The following is a 19,889-nucleotide window of genomic DNA, read 5'->3' as shown; positions in this document are numbered from 1 at the left end:
GTGTGAATGTCAATTCGCATCCTAGGTGAAAAATTCAACCAATCAAAACACCCCACCCATTTTAATTATACACATAAGCGATTAAGTTTTGATTTTGGTTTTTTAGTTTTCAGTTTTAGTTTCTTATTTTTCAGTTTTTGATTTTTCAATTTTAGTTTCCAGTTTGGGCTTTTATTTTCTAGATTTAGTTTTTAGTTTTTAGTTTTTATTTTCAGTTTTAGTTTCCAATTTTGACTTTTTATTTTCCAATTTTGTTATTTGATTGGTTAAAGTGGTGGTTGTCACTTGTATAACACTGTAGCATACTTCTTCTTATCTAATGTGTATAATTAAAATGGGTGGAGTATTTTAATTAGTTGAATTTTTCACATAAGATGTGGTTGACATTCACGCGCAAGGCAAAAAAAAATAAAACTCACCATATATGCTTTGTAAGTCAGATTGTGTTTGATAAACATACTTGAGGTCAAATTCAGGGGTTCAATAGAAATCGCACTTGATTGAGATGTCAAAATAGAAAAAGGTGCAAATTTAGAAGCGGCATGTGCATTAAGCAGCGTAAAGTGTAAACTGGTGATTTGATTGGCTACTGTCTCTTTATGTCAAAGTCATTGGCACTGTTTAAGTACATGGTTAACAATATGATTATTGTAGTGATTTACATCAATAAGTCCATCTACAACCCTGCAAACATTACATATGAGTACAAAATGTGTCATATTGATATTGACTTATTGTCCTTTTCTCTCCAAAAAACACTTTCAACGGATATAAATTGTTTTACTTTCAACAAAAATCCAAACAATATGGCAGGAGTAGAAGGGCAAATGCTAGTAATTGCATTCCAAAGTTAGTTTACGTACATATTTAATGATTTTTTTTTCCACATATATCATATGATTTGGATCAAAGCTATTGAATTCTGGTACCCATAGGTGAGAATCACTCTTTTTGTTTGATTTTATTGAGCACCTTATCCTTTTTAGTTTGTCCGGCAAGGGATGGCATATTTCTAGATTTATAAACAAATTAACTTTTAAATTCACTTTATTTTTATTGAAATAATTTATAGCCAGATAATGATACAAGGGTCATTCGCACAAATGTCCTTATTCGGGGGTGGTCTTTAATTTTTGCCCCTCAAATTGCTGATCTTTAATTTTTGTCCTTCGGCACTTTAAGTGGCCAAAAATACTCCTGAGATTCGGGTTCGAACCCTAGCAGAGAGAAAAAAAAAATCGCAAGGCAGAATTTCGTAGCAAATTAGGCTTAATCGGGCAAAAAGTTATGCCTTAGGGCATAAGGCATAACTTTTGTAGAATCCCAGCAGAGTAAAAAAAAAAAAATTGTAAGGCAAAGTTTCATAGCAAACTATGCCTATTTGGGAGTAAAGTTATGTCTTACGGCATAGTTATGTAGAAATAAAGTTATCTTAAGAACTATGACTTACGACATAACTTAGAACTACAAGGCATAACATTTACCTTAAGTCAGAACCCTCGCGAAACCTTGCCTTGCAGTTTTTTTTTTTTTTTTTTTTTTAATTGAGTTGGGGTTCAAACTCAGAACCTCGAGGCATTTTCGGCCACTTTTTTAGGCGAAGGTCAAAAATTAAAGACCATCAATTTGAGGGACAAAAATTAAAGACCAGCGCGACGCAAAAATTTAATGATACAAATGTCTATGACTTATTTTGGATCACAAATTTACAAATTTAAGAAATCTTTTTTTCTTTCTAGATTTTATATGCAGCGAAACAACGACACATAAATTGAAACCGAAGAAATATTGGGGAGGTATGCGATCTATTCATGGTAAGGAAAAAAAGGTTAAAATGAAAATTTTGAGTTGTTTTAAAAGATGATGGTTCATCAATGTTTTTTGTATTGAAGTCGACAATCTGTGGCCCAATTGAAGTTAGAACCTAAGCCCAATATGGAGTAAGCCCATATTTTAAGATTTTGGCCCATATTTGCAAAGAGGCAGTAATAGAGAAAATAGTTCCTTCTGACTTTTCTTATTTCTTCTTTTTCTTTCTTAAAGTCTTCCTTTTGGAAGTGAAACCCACTGCCTGAATGTTTTATTTTCTATAATCAAGGGATATGATAGAATGGTCGGAATTCCTTCATTCTTAATTGGAGGTTTCGGTTTGAGCCCTAAAAATAGAGAATTTTTTGGGAGAGAGCGTTCTGCCACCTTAATGGGCCAATTCGGTGTGTACAGATGGAGTCAGGATTAGAAGTTATTTGCCACTGAACCTACAGTTCGCTATAATACTGGGTCCGAAACGAAATATTTATAAATATTCAGTGGATTTCCTAACCCACTAAATTTTCTGAACCTGTAACTGATAATGTAGCTTCATCTTTGCTGGTGCGAATTCGAATTAATTGGATCAATAGGCTTTAAATATTAGTAGCTTAAATATTTATGTCCTTTATTTATCATTGTGAAGAGATTTTCTAAAAATCTCAAAATTTTCATAGATACCTTTGGTAAGAAGTTTTCTAGAGTGAATCCCACTTTACCCCCCTAACATTTAAGGGTTGGGAAACGATAACCCCCTCACATATTGAATGGGAACAATAACCCCCCTATTTAATATTTTCCGGTGAGAATCTTTTTTTTTAATAAGGGTGAAAATCATTTACTCCCCCAACTATCTTTAAAAATCAAACTTTCCCTCAACTTTGAACAATAGACATTCTTCCCCCTTTATCCTAATTGACTTTTTTAAATGCCTATTTGACCCTTTACATTATCAACTTTTGTCTTCTTTTTTTTACTTCTTTAAAATCATGATATTTTTCATTTTTTTAATTTATGTATTATAACAAATAAATATTATCTTACAGTCGAAGAAAAAAGTGAGAATACTAATTGAGTATATAAGTTAATGATGTTTTATAATAAAATAAATTAAACGAGAATAACAAAAAATTAATTTTATTAAAAATAATAAAAACTTTAATATTTATTTATACAAGTGAAAAATGGTTCGTCATAACTTTATAAATATATTTATATGCAGGTAATGCAAAAATAAAAAATAGAGGTAAATTTTTTTAAATGATTTATTTATACTGTAAATGAATTTTATTATACAAACAATAGAGAATAAGAGAGAAGTGAAACTTAAATATACACACATGCATGTACATACATATATATACTTACTGCATATAATATTGAACAATCATAAAAAATAGCATTAGATTTTGTTACAAATTCATAAAAGTATTATTCTACTTATAATGTTAATGAACTTAAATAAGAATCTATAAATACCTACATTAAAAAATAATTATTATATATAATATAAAAATGTATTACATAAATGGAGGATTGAAAAAAAAAACAAGGATGAAATAGTCATTGCATAGAATAAATGGGGGAGAATGTACATTGTTCAAAGTTGAGGGGGAGTTTGATTTTTAAAGCAAAGTTGGAGGGGGGGGGGGGATATTTTTAACATATTTTTTTTTTTCAAGTAGCTGTTATACATTATTTTCAGCGGAATAGGTGAATCATAATAAGAGATATATATTTTTGTATTTAATTCTAGAAAGAAAAAAAAATCTTTATTAAAAAACAAAAGATTTTCATTTTTAATTCAATATTTTTTTAAGTAGGAGGGTAAAGTTATACATTATTTTCTTTTGGGGTGGTCTTTAAATTTTGCCATCATAATAAATCTTTAAATTTTTGTAAAACCCATGGGTTCCGGAGTTCGAACCCCCGACAATCAATTTTAAAAAAAAAAATCGCAAGGTTTAGATATATATTTTTGTATTTAATTAGAAGAAAGAAAAAAAAAATATCTTTATTAAAAAACAAAAGTTCTCCATGCCGCGAGGCGTAAAAATATTTGATGCGGTCCGTAAAGTTTGGTAATTACGGGCGGTTATCGTTCAAACCTTCCTTGCAATTTTTTTTTTTTAATTTATGTGAGGGGGGTTCGAACTCAACCTCATGTTTGAACGCAAATTGCAGAATGCGAAGAGCAAAAATTAAATGTTATTTAAAGAGGGGTGGTAAAAATTTAAAGACCACCCAGAAGGGCAATCCGTGCAAAAAAAATGAATGGGGATTCACTCAGTTTTCAACGGTTGAGAGAAGTAGCAGCATCAAGTTCTCTATATCTTTAAAGGAGTAGGACCAATATACTGAAAAGCTAAAGTAGGTCCCCACATTAAATTTGGGCCCCCTACCCCTAGTCCTACCCCCCCTCCCCGTCCCACCAAGAAAATGTGTAAAGATGGTAATTCTGGTTATGATAACTAATAAAAAGACCTGAAATAGTAGAAACTATGAAAGTTTTGTCCAGTTCTTTTTAGGGTTAAAAATAGTTGGGGAATGAGATCATCCATGACATGGTTCTCACTTCTAACTAATTTGGACCACTTTCCACTATATTCTATATTGGATCCAAGAATGCCTTGTTGCATGCCATAATCCCAATTAATATGTGCATACATATTTTTTCAAGAATTTAAAAACAAAATCGGACATTATTTCAAATAAGTGTTTGCGTATCAAATTAGCTAGTTATTTCAACTTCAAATTTGAAATATGAAAAAACTAATTTTAAGAGTTTTCATTCTCACTTTTTTTTTTTTTTTTTTGCATAATCATGATGTCCAGGATTAGGCTTTACGAGCCGACCGCTACTTTTCGCAAAGACGGTACCGCTCATACTAGATAACTTTGCTCAACAAGGCTTGGACAAATGAGAAAAGATCACCTAATGTTTTGCCTCCACGGGAATTTGAAACTAAGGCGTCATAATTTTCAACTACTTCATTCATCACTAGGCTAACCTTTGGGTGATTTTCACTCACAAAATTCCAACTGTGTTTTCATGTCCAAATACAATTTCAATTTCCAAATATTATTATTTTTCAAATATCAACCAATTCATCTTCAAATGCCTATTAAATTTCTGCTTAACTTTTATATGTTCAAGAACTACATCCATTTTTCAAATTTTAAAGGATGATAAGTAACTTGTTAGAATTAATGGATCAATCAGACTACACTGATTGGCAAACTAAACACTTCTCCCTTCTGCAATATCAGATGAATTAATTTGAAAATGGATATTAGGAACATGTCACTTTCTTTGAAAATATAGGAGACATCCCAATTAATACCTTATACATTAGCATGCCCTAGGCAATTAAGAACATTAGTTACAGGCAACAACCCCTTCTGAATACTTTTCAAAGCTTCAAATTTCCCTTTAACATATTAATGATGACAGTCCTCTCATTCTCACAGAGAGTGTCACTCAACACTCTCTGATACAAGGACTCGAAATAAGCATGTGAAAAGGGAATAGAGTGTGGCAAGAAGGACGGGGAGAGGAATGTATGGGATTCGAGAACTAATTGCGATAAGTGAGGCTAAAGAATAGTAACCGTGACAAAGAAATGTGAAGTAAGAAAAGGAATGACTAAGTTTAGTGGCGGTGTTGTAAGACTTCGGTATTGAAAGATATATAAAGGTAATGGGTCGACGTTGTCGGTGGAAGTTGAAGGTGTGGAATAAGAATTCATGTGGATGTACGAGAAGGATTTGATCTTAGCGGAGAACGAGAATAAATGGAGGGAACGTGCATAGGAGACCGCTCGGTTATAACATCATAAATATAGTTAAGGACCCGATAAATAAGGATGAAGAAAGTAAAAATTGTAAGGATTCTATGCTAAGGGCAAGACAGCATGGACGCACAGCTGCAACGTGAAGGTGTAGTTAAGGAAATTTTTGAGTAAGTGAGCGGAGCAAGGGAGAAAACGAATAGTGAATAGTAAGGTATGGAAATATGGATAGAGGGACGACAAGGACGAAGAAAGTAAAGAAAAACTTCGGATTAGAAGTTTCCGACGTAACACGAGTTGGGAAGAAAGACGAGGAATAAGGTATAGACGAAGACTTCAAAAGAAGTTGGCATATAAGGAACCCGCAAGGAGGGAGAACATATTGTAAAAAAAATGAATACATGAAAGAAGTAGGAACAAGTTGGTGCGGTGGATTAGGAAACATGGAATGAGGACTCGTTCAACGACCATAAGGGAAATAGGGTAAAAGTTAAGGAGATGAAGGAAAGGACGGTATGAAAGGAACCCCCCCCCCCCAGCATCAACGAGACCCGTTCTCTATATCTTTACGTCGGGACATTCGGAACCATGAAAAAGCTAAGGACAAACTATGGGATACGAATTGAGACTTTTGACATCTAAAGTGGTATCGGAAGCCGGTCTGGGGGTTGTCTGCAAAGTCGTGTCGGGCCCCCTACCCCTAGTTGTTGACCCCCCTATGATCGTCCCCGTCTGGAAAATGGAATCTCACCAAGAAGAATGAGAAGCGGTACGGAAAGTTACGGGGACGAGATTGATGTTAATTCTATACATATGTAAGCGTTATGATAACTAATAAAAAGACCTGAAATAGTCTAGAAACTATAAACGATGGCGAACGTTTTTATAGATGCGGCATGGCGATAAAGGTCTCACTTCGGGAATAAGTGGTTACACGTATAAGTGAAAAAGTGGACGTTGAGAAAAAAGGGTAAAATAGTAATTACAAAAGAGGGATGTTACGAAAATGTTTCGGAATGCAGCATCCTCTAGAATATGTAATAAAGGTCATGGGAAGTGGACGCGATTATATCTTAAGGCACTTCTAACGAGGTTAAGCGTGCTCGGTGGACCGATTTCGGGATGGGTGACATGCGAGAAATTTAAATCCCTACAAATGATATTAGAGCTATGGAATGGTTGGAGAACAAGAATGCTCGGTGAAGAGACGAGGAAGTTGCATGGATAGGCCATAATCCCATATATGTATATATGAAGGTGTGGGATATCCCGTATTTTTCGGTGGACATCGAGAAGTGACGGTATGAAAACAAAATCGGACATTATTTCAAATAAGTTGTTATTATTTCACTATAGGTTGAGATTGGAAATTCTAGCGATAGGAAAAGAAAGAGAGTTAGATGGAAAATGAAGAAATCAACTGACGGAAGAAAGAGAAAGGTTCGATGCGTGAAATATGAAAAAACTAATTTTAAAAGAGTTGTATGGGATTCATTGCGATCACTAGTTTTTTTTTTAGTGGCGGTGTTGTAAGACTTAATTGAAAGGTATATAAAGGTAATAGGTCGACATTGTCGAGTGGAAGTTGAAGGTGTGGAATAAGAATTCATGTGAAGTACGAAGGATTTGATCTTAGCGGAAACAGAATAAATGGAGGAGAGCGAAAATTGTAAGGATTACGTGCTAAGAACAGGGTGTAACACTTGCGAAATATGAACGTACAACTACGGCACTAAAGAGGAATAAGTAAGTGAGTTAAGCTCGGAAGGACGAATAGTGAACGAAAGGGTATGGAAATGGGGACAAAATGATGACATAGGCGAAGTAAAAGAAAAAAACTTAGGATTAGGAGTTTTAGTTTTAGACACGAGTTGGGAAGGTAGACAAGGAATAAGGTATAGACGAAGACTTTATAAAAGGACGGTTGGCATGTAAGGAACCCATAATTGGTATCGGAGCCGACGTCCCAGGGGGTTGTCTACATTCATCACTATGGTGTAACCCTTGGGGATGATTTTTTCGCCTCTTAGATCGTGCTATAGATCCAAGTCATAGGAAATAAGATTCCGGATACTAACCTTTGATTTCGGCGAGAAAAATGGCGTTGACGGACGGAAGCGACTACGATTTGATTACCAAGCACGCGAGTAAGTAAATATGAAAATTATACGTCAAGTATGGTTTGACAAAATGTGAAGTTGAACATTGAAAAGGAAAGTAAGCAATTCACGTGTAGTCGTGATGAGCATATGAGGTAAGTCTAATATTTTCAATGAATATTGAGAGCCACAATGTGTGGCTATGATACGATATGCTATGGCATGATATGTGCATATGATGATGGCTACATCCATTTTTGGGATAGTAAGAAATACGAAATTTTAAAGGATGATGTAAGTTTGGAACATGTTTGAAAAAGGTCGTGTCAATATTAATGATGATCTAATCAGACTACACTGATGAGTAGTGACATAGGAAATAAGAGGTCGGTGGAAATATGGTAGTACGGAATTTGGAACGGATCCGATACTAAGAGATGATTAGCAATATAAAGTGATATGATTAAGACCGGGGTAATTTGAAAATTGTGACGATTATGCGTTGTAAGGGCATTTTGGGAATATGTTAAGATTCACTCAATATTGTGTGCTTTGAGGTGAGGTGGACATATAGTAGTGCTAAAGCATCGTATTTCATTAGAGTTCCAAAGTTAAGCGTCTTTGCGCGTGAGACCTGGGTGACCCACATTTTGCGAGAAATTCGATATATTCGGACTAGGACAAATGAGAAGTTAGGGTAGCCTAAGGGAAACTAGAGCGTATATGGTTACAGGCAACACGACTTGCTCGACGAAGAGACGGGGAAGTTCACGGCTGGAATTACTTTTCAGATATTTTGTGGGTTAGTTGATAGTAATATATATATATATGAAGGTGTAGGATATCCCTATGATTGTAACATGTGAGTCCCGGCGAATACGATATAAAAAGCATCAGTCCCGCGAATAAATGGTACAAGTGTTGCAAAGTGGTATTCACTATAGGTTGAGATTGGAAATTCTAGTATAACGAGGAAAAGAGAGAGTGAGTAGATGGAAAATGAAGAGATCAAAGTGACGGAAGAAGAGAAGGTAAGGAACCTCGGTAACTCCCGAGAAAAACTACGGCAAAACACGAGGCTATTGGGGCTTATGAGTTATGAGCCTACTCATAAATATGACTAATTGAGTTGCCTACTCATACTCATAAATAGGACTAATTGAGTTGTAGTCATTACAACATCAAAAAAGAGAAGAAAAAGAAAATATACTTGCATTATATGTTTATGCCATACCATATTAATTTACCGTGACTCATAGAGTGTTTTGTCAAGCTTCTAAGAAGCCAATAATAATAATAATTATTATTATTTTCAATATAAAAAAAGTGTTTTTAAATAGTAGGAGAAGCTGAGAAACTGTAGCTTCTCCCATAAGCACTTTTTAAAAGTTTGACCAAGTATGAATTATTGATCTAATATTAGCAAAAGTATTTTTTTTAAATCGATTAGTCAAATGCAGACGACTACTCTCCAAACCTACTTCTCAAAAGTACTCCTGACAAAAAACAATTTTCAAAATCAGCAAATTTTAGAAGCTTGACCAAACAGGCTATAAGTGATAAAAGCGGGATTAGGGGTGTTCATGGGTCGGTTTTGGGTTAAAACCAAAACCAAACCAATCTAATCGGTTTAAAATTATTAAAACCAAACCAAAACCAAATATAATACATATCCATAGGTTTGGTGGTAATCGGTTTTTCGATTTTTAAGAAAATTGACGGTATTTGTCTTTTTCATACTTTTTTCCTACAATTAGGAGAAAATTTTCTATCCTTTTTCAACTTATATTCCATTATTAACCTTTTATTGTGATGGCTATAGTTTCTTGCATTATGAAGAAAATGTCTTAGGATTCATGATTTAAATTAAGTTGATAAAATTTATAAGAAATACAAAAAAAAAATCTTGATAAATCTCATATAGTTGTTTCTTTGAATAAATGAGTTTGAATTCATAATTATTATTTTTTAAATCGACTTAAGGTATAAAATTCATTAGCCTACAAGAGATAAAATAAACTTTTGCTTAAAAATTATATAAATTATTTAAAAGTATTTATAAAAATTAATATATTGTATATATATAATTATAAAAATTATGTATAAAATTAGTCGATTCAATTCAATTTTTTTCTTCAATTTGCTTTTACTAAAAACCAAACCTAACCCAAGTAAATATCAATTTATTCAATCGGTTTGATTTTGATTTTCGATTTGGATCGATTTTTAACCAAACCGTGAACACGCCTAACTGGGATGATGTATTCTATTAACAGAAGGGGGAACTTGATCAATTCATAGTGGTCTACTAGGTTTAAAGATGATATGCTTCCTTTCATCTAAAAAGAGTTGATAAATGGCAACATACATTTACTCATCATAATAAAAGGACCTAACAACCTCTTACTACGTAGTCACACAAAAGCAACTGATAAAGTCCTAACATTCTATTCCTTTCACATAATACAACAGGTCAAGAAAAATAGACAATGGAAATTTATGTACAGAGTTAGGTACTCCATTAATTTTTATATCAGATGCATCTATCTTTTTCACACACCAAAAAATGGCAACCCATTCTCATTCTTTTTCCAAGTGCCAAAGAGAATCCACTTATCTGCTAGCTATATTTCCATTGTCAAATCTTTTTTATCCCACTAGAATTGTGCACGACAATTGCTCGACCTTATCATTTTGAATGTGGCGTTTCTATTTAGGCGAGCACGTACACTTTGAACGTGTTTCCGATAGTGCCTGAAAAAAATTTAAAAGAATGTAGTCATTGTATATTAGTTGAAGCGAGAAATGTGAATGGAAAGAATCCCTTTGTGTTACTCATTGTTCCCTTTTTGGGATATACCTTGACTTGTGTCTCTAGTTCTTTAATGTAGTCAGCTGCAAAGTCCAACATATCAGCTGTGTTTGTTTGCTGCAAAGAAATTGGAAAAATAAGAGAAGCTAAATTTCAACAATATTCTATGTTGCTCCGACTCTCCAAAAATGTAGCCACAGCCGTGTTGGATCCTCCGAAAATGCACTACCTTTGGAGGATCAGACACGCACCCGTCGGCGTTTTTGTAGAACCGAGAAACATTCATATTTTGGGAAAAATTGGTAGTTAAGATTACCTTGTCCATGTTGGGGACAAGCTCTTGCAGCTTCCTCATTCTTTCACTTATTCGCGTTCTTCTTACCTAAGATCAGTAACAATTAAATAAGTACTTGCTTAACCTATCTTTCATACGAGGCTAGGTTAAACAGATTTTGAATTTAAGAGAACCAGATTTTTTTTTTCAGCTGTAAGATGTGTGTACCCTTTCGGCGATGCTACGAGGATGAGTGGCACAACCTCTCTTTGCTCTGACTTTACAAGGTACTGAATCTTGCAAGAGTTTCTCCATGGCGGATAACTCTGCGGAGGTTTGAGGTAAACTCATTTGAGACAATAGAGGGGGAGGACGAGCTCGACCTTCACTGCTCTGATTACCAAAACCATGTATGCATGAGATTAATCAGGCGCAAAGATGACGTCAAAACAACAACAATTACTACTACAACTAATTAGGCTGACCGTATGAACATGCAATATTTAGGCCTGTTTTGTTTCAATACAGGTGGCAAAAGAACGACGAATGTGATTAAAAATAGTGCAGTCAGACCTCTCTATAACATCTATCCTCTATAAAAACAGTTCACTAGAACGGCCAACTGTTTTTCTGAAACTGACTTTTCATGTTATATGTTATATCATATGTTCTACAACAATATTCAACAAAAAAAATATTAGAACAAACGACAATGTTATAGAGGTTTGACTGTACCTGATTATCAGGTGCATTTACATTGGAGAATTGCCCGGCCTCATCATCTTCTGGCACTTGTAGGAAATCATCAGTCAAAATTTGTGAATCATCCCAAGTAGGCATTGGGAAACCTGTCATGTAACTCTCATCGTTTTTATGGCCTTTACCAAAACTTTCATTGCCTTGTCTGCTCTCTTCTATGCTTTTAGCTCCAAATTCGGAGATTGGAGCTAATAGCCCCGAAGAATGAGGTTGTCCCGATGAGAGAGCCACTTGACTACTACCAGCTCCATAATTCCCCATGCCTCTCAATGCACCATATTCTGTCAATTGCTGAAAAAGTTTTAGAAACAAACTCAAAACTCTAATGTCAGATCAAGACAATTGAAATGACCACAAAACTTCTATTTCAGATTCATCACTTACTTTTGTCCCTCTTTGTGTAAAGAATTTTTTACATTTCCTAATTTTGTTCTTTGTTTAAAAGGGCAGCCCGGTGCACTAAGCTCCCGCTATGCGCGGGGTCCGGGGAAGGGCCGGACAACAAAGGTCTATTGTACGCAGCCTTACCTTGCATTTCTGCAAGAGGCTGTTTCCGCGACTCGAACCCGTGACCTCGTGGTCACATGGCAACAACTTTACCAGTTACGCCAAGGCTCCCCTTCAATTTTGTTCTTTGTTTACCAAAGTATAATTAGTTCAAAGAACATCTCAGCAAAATGATAATCTATGCTGTTCTCCTAGCTAATATCTGTAATGTAAACAAGGAAAGGCTTGCTGTCAATTAAATTTTAATATGTACCTAAGCCGGTAAACGGAATATATCGAGTATCTAGTGGCAAAAAAATGGTTGCAGCGCCTCTTTTCTCTTCTAAAACTAATTCAGTTATCTTCAATGAAGTGATTTGCATATGCAAGGATGCTTATTTTCTAGGTAGAGCTGAATTATAATAAAAATAAATTCTTGGCACAGTCCACAAAATGCAAGATTCAAAATGAACATTTAGACAAATAAATGAGCTTAAATAAATCTACACATAAATCTAAAAAAGCATTCCCATCATCTGCATTTAGCTCACTAGTCAAGATAATAAGAAAAAATCAGTAGCAACAATGTTTAACCAAGACAATGCATACCATGTTCAATATTAACTTGTGCAAAGAATCCAGCAGGCGAACTGTTATAACGAGCAAGATTCGAATTACTACTACCAGCACCAAATCCACCATCCATTTTCGTCTGGTTCAAACGATTAGAATCTACTGAACCCAAATATCTGGAAAAACTATCCATTGCTGAAGTAAAGTCTGCTGAATTTTGATTTTGTTGAGCTTGAGCTTGATTTTGATAATTCATCTGCGAAGCCAATGAATAATCACTATTCTGCTGAGTAATTTCTTGTTTCACAGGTGCAATAAACTGTGCATTCTGATTCATCTGCTGTTGCTGAGCTTCAAGTTCTTGTTTCATATTGCTCATTGGATTTTGCTGAATTTGCTGAGTATCGCCAATTAGGCCATTCGGATTCAAATCTTGAGGACCAATATTAGCTACAAATCTATCAAAAACTTGCTTTATACCAGTATTATTCGAAGCGCGAGGATTGAGCAACTGATCAAAATCATCTCTTGCATAACCACAATTCCCACCACCACCACCAGCAACAACACCACCTGGATTATCATTACTATTCAATAGGTTGGAAAAATAAGAACTTGGCGCGGATCGATATCGAGTTAAACCAGATGTCATTTGTTGCTGCTGATTACTTCTATGATCCATACTTTAAATACCCAAAAGAATTCTCTTTTATTATGCCTCAACAACTACTACTAATATGCCTCAATCGCAAACAAACTGGTGTCGGCTATCTGAATCCTCACTGTTCATGTCGCTCCATTTGCGAATTATCCCTTCAACTACAACAAAATAATGCCTTTTCATTAGGAAAATTAAAGAAAAAGGAACAAAATGATACTGTATGCAGCTCAGATCCACAGGCTAGGATACCAAACATATACAAATAACTTAGAAGAATCTAAAGAACAAAACTGTTTAATAATGTGTATACATAAAGTGGTACCTACCAGCTTTAAATCTTGAATTTGCTTCTTTGTACAACAAACACCAATCCCATTCTCATAAATAAAATAAAATAAAAAATAAAAAATGAAAACCTCAAAATTGAAATGCTCTTTTTCAAACAAAAAGTAGACTTTCCAAAAGGGTAACTCAATTTCCCTTCCAAAAAAATCACAAGAATTTCAAGAACAAAAACCCCAAAAGCTCAAATTTTTCATATGTAAAGTAGCAAAAGAAAAGCTATGGGGGCTAAATTTCAAGAATCAAGAACATAATGTGATAAAACTGTAGCTAAGAATTGATAGTGAGCTAAAAGCAACAAACACCCCAAAAAGCTCAAATCTTTCACATAGGAAAGTACCCAAAAAACAAAAACAAAAAACTAAGTGGACTAAATATCAAGAATCAAGAACATATATATGCATATGCATACAATTGATAAAACTATAGCTAAGAATTGAAAGTGAGCTTAAAAAACCCAAAAAGCTAAAATCTTTCACATAGGAAAGTAAAAAAAAAGAAGGAAAAAAAAAAACTAAGTGGGCTAAATTTCAAGAATCAAGAACATATATGAAAGTGAGCTAAAAAAAAAAAGAAGCAAAAGTTAATTTTATGAGGAGTAGATAAGATTGAAAATGAAATTAGCCACACTATATATAAACATATTCTTGAAACAAGTAAATACAAATAGCTAAAAAAACCAGTACACTAAAAGCAATATGCTGATTATTATTTTTTGTACCTAGAAAATGGATATGGTGGTGACAGTAAGAGGAAGATGAAATATACCCGTGGTGGTTTCGTGGGGGTGGGTTTGTCCGGGGGGGGGGTGGAGTTGGGGAAAAGGTACAGAGCCAATGAGAAGTGTGAAGCAACAGAGAGCTCTAGGGTGTTCTATTCTGTTATTCTATTTTTAGAAGTATATATGATATATGATGAGTATTTATTACATTTGCTTTTGACATATTAATTAGCATAATAATAGTGGCGGAGCCAGAATTTTCATTAAGAGGGCTAAAATATAAAGAAGTAAATTCACAAAAAAGTTAAGAGTTGTCAATATGTAATACATATATATAAAAAGAATTTTTTTTACATAACTATACAGTGTAATTTTTTTATAAAGGGGTGTCCCTCAACTACATGTGGCTCCACCACTGACTATAAACCTTATGCAATTAATTTTGGGGGGCTTTGTTGTCGTGGTGGAATAAATATGATCACTTGAAGTTCTAGTAGAGTCCTGAAAATAAAAAATAAAAAAAGAAAATTGGTAACAAGTACTTTTTTTAATGAGTCTTAGGTAAAGCAAATTCTAAATTAGACTAGGCTTCAATGCGGGTATATGGTTGGAAACCAAAAGAAAATTTGAGGAAAAGGGCCTTCTTTTGGTTTTCATGTTCGCTATTCATATTGGATTGACTAAATTCAAATTCATACTGAAAAGTCCCACATTATGGGGTTAGAGCGCTCCTAGACAAAAGGAACTCCATACACGAAATTCGAACCTGAGACTTTTAGCTAAGGATGAAGGAGTATTTACTATTCTATCATAACTTTATTACAAAGAAAACGTTGTCCAAATCTTTTTTTTTTCCCTTTTTTGCAAAAACTTTTTGGAAAAATTGAAATATATTATTCAATCAAAAGTCGCCAAATAAAAGTTTTTCAAGAACGGTTGAAATTTTTTCATGAAAGTTTATTTTATACGGTTTTTTTTTAAAAAAAAAACAAAGGCCAAGTTTCTCTTTCGTCTCAATAATAATTATTGTATTCAAATTACAAGATTTAATCCTTCTAAACTTTTATGTGAACTAACCATCTTATTTCGTACTTTCTAAAGTAAGCTTTACATAGTCAGAAGCTAAATATAAATTGTTATAACTTACTGTTTTGTCTGAATAAAATGATTGTGATTGAAAAAGTTATTTGATTCTTCAAATAATGATTAATGATAGTAATATAGAAAATGGGGTGGCGATGATAGTTTATCAGTTTTTATTTCAAAGAAAAATGGAAAATAATTCATGATTTAAACACTTTTGTCTATGCAAAACTTTTGGACCACATTTGAGTTGACCCCTGAGCCCTTAAATAGGAAAAGAGAAAGAAATCCATCCTTGTAATTTTTGGAAAGAGTTTTGACTGAATGAAGTTGAAATAATTGACAAAATCAATAATATTTAAAAGAAAAGCTGTTGAAAAATACAAATAAAATTAAGACAAATTCATTTCAGAAGGAAAATCTAAAGTATACGAAAAAAGAGTTTAATTTTGGTATATATCGGAGGTGTAAAACCTTTTATTATTAAATTTCTTCTTAAACTTTAACGTACAAAAAAAAACCCGAAATATAGAAACAAAAAAAATTGCAAAATTAATTAAATTATCCCAATGAAACTAAGTTATTTTTAAAATAAAATTTAGAGTTTTATTTCCAGAATAATTACAAATATTTGCAAGAATCAATGTTACATCCAAAACGCTATACTAGGGTGTAAGGTGATTAGAATAATTAGCGTGCTAAAATATAAAGATACCTTTACTTTTTTAGAAAAAGTGATAAACTTTTATAATTAAAAAAGTGATTTGTCTAGGCCACCATGTACACAGGTGTACGCTCTGTGATAGGCTTAATTAAAATATTCCTTTTTACTTAATATTTAATCAATTTGCGTTGAATAAATTAAACACTTCTTAGACCATTACTTACAAGGTAGATTTGGTAATCTATTAAAGTATGTGAAGTATGACAAGGACAACTATAATAAGAATTAAACTCCTTTAATATCGGAGATTAGAGTTGGAAGTAAGCAACTTTTCTAAATTAATTCCTTCTGGTTTTGTCTTTATTTGGCATGTTAATTAGAACTAGTTAAATTTACGAGGCGCACAAAAAAGTATTCTGTGAAATTGAACAGTTTATTGGATTATGTTTGAATCGAAAAGGTAATTAGTTGGCTGATAAGATATCATATTATTAAATAATTTAAAGTTTTTTTTTTTAAGAACCGATGATCTTTTGGAAACAATTACATCTTCACAAAAGGTGAAGATTTACGATACCTAAATGCGCATTATTCTCTATGGGCACTACTTGTGAGATTACATTATTTACGTTATTGTTGTTGTTGTTTTAAAAGAAAAATCTGTAGTATTTTCACTGTTCTACAAACCACTCAAAATTCTAACCAATGAGTTAAAAGTGAATATATTTTATCATCAAAGGGAAAGGAATTAGGACATTTTACGTTCTCGTAAAGTTGTTCCATGATTTTTGCTCAACTACTCTTTTCATAGATAGTTGTTGTCCTTCATAAATCATAACACACAAGACATAAGACATTCACACCCTGTAGAGAACTTGACTTTTGCTTTAAAAGAAAAAAGGAAAAACAAATAATGGAAAGTTTGACTATTTCGGTCCAACATCTTGGAGGATAGGAATTAAATGCCAAACAAATAACATGAGAATTGAGATTGGAATTAGCCAATCAACTAAAATGACCAATAATAAAATCTTTTTTAACCCTTAATCATGCATCATATGTCTGTTAGCAATGACGGTGATAAGATTTTCATCAAGAAATTTCTGTCCCTCTAGCTCCGCACCTATGCAGATTCAATATCATACAACTCATTCATTTGACCCCTTATAAAATTTTGTATCAAATCTTGTGAACCTATATCCATGATTGAAGCTAAACAAAGAGAAATAAGAGTGCACTATTCATGCGTTATGATAATCATATATATGTAGGGTATACGGTTTTTATTTTTTTTTGTTGGTAAAAATGTAGGGTATACATTGAAATTTTAATTCATACGGTGGTCAAACTAATAGCTGTGCCTTTTGTTTTGTTAGGAATGTCATTAAATTAAGGAAATAAAAAAAAAACATAAAAATGTGAATTAGGAATGATTGGTCGTAGTATGAACCGAAGACTTTAATTCCTCCTACTATAATTTGTTGAATAAATTTTGTTTAAATAAGTGTGTTTGATTTGATATGATGAAAAATAGTTTCTGAAAATATTTTATTTGAGCACCCACGTGGAAAGTTTGTTATAAAAAGACGTCTCATGAAATAAGAGTGAGATGGAAGTTTAAAATACATCATGACTACCTAATTCCCAAAATTAAATAGAAGTGTTCCAAATTATTAATGTTATTTCAAAATCTAATGGGTAGGAAAAAATGTTAACATAATTAGTAAAAACTTACTTCATTGGATTTTACACCGAACAAATGAATGTAAGACATATGTCTTGCATATACACTTTTAGCACTTAACCGTGGTTAAGTGATATGTACTTTTACTTTGATTTATTGATTCTTAAAGTTAAATAATTAGTTAAGACTTTTAATCACTCGATGTACATAAATATTTACCTTAGTTAGCTTCTCTTTTTAAGACTTTCTTTATTAATTTTTTACGATAACACTAGATCCAGTTAAATAGCCACACTTCACTTAGAATCGATCACCACGTCAACTTCGTTTATTCAAAAAAGATGATAAGTCTTTTAGCCACCAAATTCTAGAAATGACTACTACGAGATATGATGAAACCGTAATAGTTCACTCATCCTTAATTCGAGGTTTCGAGATCAAACTTTGAAAATGAATACTCTTTTGAAAGCCGGCAGGCCTATTGTATGCTCCTACTATGCGAATTCGTATTAAATGAGTAACTATATTAATGGAGTCAATAAATTCTGAAAATCGATTATTATAAAATAAATAAAAACAAGAAGAAAAAGACTAATACTAACGTCTAGTAACGCCTTTTAAATAGCTAGGAGACATTTTAGTACGTTATGTGAGGTCCTTATCAATATTACAATCCCCAAACGACGTGATGGAACATCACAAATTTCTGTGCTGGAATTAGGAGTACTAATATTTTTGTGAAGAAGATCTTAAGGTTCACATATTTTTGACGTTTCAAAAAAGCTAAAAGTAACTGTTTTGTTTTTAACAGTAAAGTTAATTTTTAAAATAAAATATCTTCCAAAGAATGAATTACAACCCACAACATGTTTCACCTGAACCCAGAGGAAAAAGATAAGCACCACAATTTTTCTTTCATAGATTTCATAATATCATTTTCATCCAAAAAAAATCTTTTACTTCCTTTATCTCAATTTGTTGGCAGTGCTTAATAGTAAATCGAGTTTAGGAATGAAAAGAAGGTGTTTGACACATAAGATAAATATGAGTGAAATATCAAAGAAACTCTTCATCCAAGTAATAACAAATGCCAATGGCAAAATAAATACTCCCTCCGTCTCAATTTATGTGATACTTTTCGCATTTCGAGAGTCAATTTGACTAAACTTTGCTAAATTAGATTAGATTAACTCAATATTTTAACATTAAAATTTATATATATTTGAAAACTACATGAAAAGTACTATAAATTGCAACTTTTCTCATATCATTTTGATGAAGAAATACATTTTAAATAGTTGGTCAAAGTTCATGCAGTTTGAATTTCGATAAGCGAAAAGTGTCACATAAATTGAGACAGAGGGAGTAATGTAAAAGTTAGCTAGTTTTCAAATATAGAGAAGTGCTGATTTAAGGTTCAAATTAAAGTGGAGGTAAAAATAGTTGGTGATTTCTTTTCATCTGTTAAAGTTTTGATGGACACAATTATCCCAGATCCTTTTGCTGAGAGATAAGAAGTATTCGAGTGAAATTATCGAGTAATTACAAGAACTAGCCGAACACTAGCGTAATAAAAAGAAAAGAAAAAGCACTTGATCTATTTGGATTACAGAAAAGAAAAGGAAAAGAGACTGTCAAACAATTTGGGACAAAGAGAGTAACTTTTTAATTTTCTGAAAGAACTTCAACGTTTTTTTATGTTTGAAATTTGCTTTTAAAATTCCTTTAATTTTATTAATCCTCTTGTCCTTCCAAATTATAATAAAATTTGTGATTGACTTCTTTCTTTGTTCTAATTTTTGAGATTGTTATGAGACAAAGCTTTGCTAGTATATTGCATATTGCTTGAGTCAAAATTCTAATGTAATGGCCAGCAATTAAAGAGAGAAATCTCTTCCCATAGTTGTGCCAAAATTAATAATGCAAAGATCTTTCCACTTTTGGAATTTATCCCCACCAAATCAATTGCTTTCTAGTTTCTAGTTATATCAAAACATAACAGGCAGAAAGAGAGCTGACACTGTAGCCACAGAAGATGGGCTTATTATCTAATAATAATGGGCTGCCCAAGCTTTACCTCTACAAATTGGGCTTGTTCCACAAAACCAAAAGTCCCTTACTAGGAATTTTT

General features: G+C 32.9%; 1 protein-coding gene across 3 annotated transcripts; it reads right to left on the bottom strand.

Moving 5' to 3' along the window:
- Window positions 1-10,005: 10,005 nt before the first annotated feature.
- LOC132039033 (transcription factor bHLH122-like) lies at window positions 10,006-14,401 on the bottom strand. 3 transcript variants are annotated; one of them, XM_059429580.1, is made up of 7 exons: window positions 14,328-14,401; window positions 12,640-13,422; window positions 11,521-11,825; window positions 11,014-11,178; window positions 10,741-10,893; window positions 10,560-10,628; window positions 10,006-10,453 (listed from the first exon to the last, which is right to left on the bottom strand). In XM_059429580.1, exons 2-7 carry the CDS (start codon window positions 13,283-13,285, stop codon window positions 10,409-10,411), a joined length of 1,383 nt encoding a protein of 460 aa, XP_059285563.1. In that variant the 5' UTR covers window positions 13,286-13,422; window positions 14,328-14,401; the 3' UTR covers window positions 10,006-10,408. The 3 variants fall into 3 exon arrangements, with proteins under 3 accessions (XP_059285563.1, XP_059285562.1, XP_059285564.1); XM_059429579.1 differs by lacking the exon at window positions 14,328-14,401 and adding an exon at window positions 13,591-14,276; XM_059429581.1 differs by lacking the exon at window positions 14,328-14,401 and adding an exon at window positions 13,591-14,258 and having other exon boundaries at window positions 10,828-10,893.
- Between the last annotated feature and the right edge of the window lie 5,488 nt (window positions 14,402-19,889).

This window comes from Lycium ferocissimum, chromosome 12, assembly GCF_029784015.1.
Source record: "Lycium ferocissimum isolate CSIRO_LF1 chromosome 12, AGI_CSIRO_Lferr_CH_V1, whole genome shotgun sequence".
NCBI lineage: Eukaryota > Viridiplantae > Streptophyta > Magnoliopsida > Solanales > Solanaceae > Lycium > Lycium ferocissimum.
This window is presented reverse-complemented; position numbering and strand designations above follow the sequence as displayed.

Bases quoted from the DNA above. Each gene is read 5' to 3' on its own strand.
- LOC132039033 (XM_059429580.1), bottom strand. From the start codon at position 13,285: ATGGATCATAGAAGTAATCAGCAGCAACAAATGACATCTGGTTTAACT. The intron at 11,826-12,639 runs GTATGCATTGTC...AGCAATTGACAG, and splicing joins ACAAGTTAATATTGAACATG to AATATGGTGCATTGAGAGGC. The intron at 10,454-10,559 runs GTATATCCCAAA...AATTTTTTTCAG, and splicing joins AACTAGAGACACAAGTCAAG to GCACTATCGGAAACACGTTC.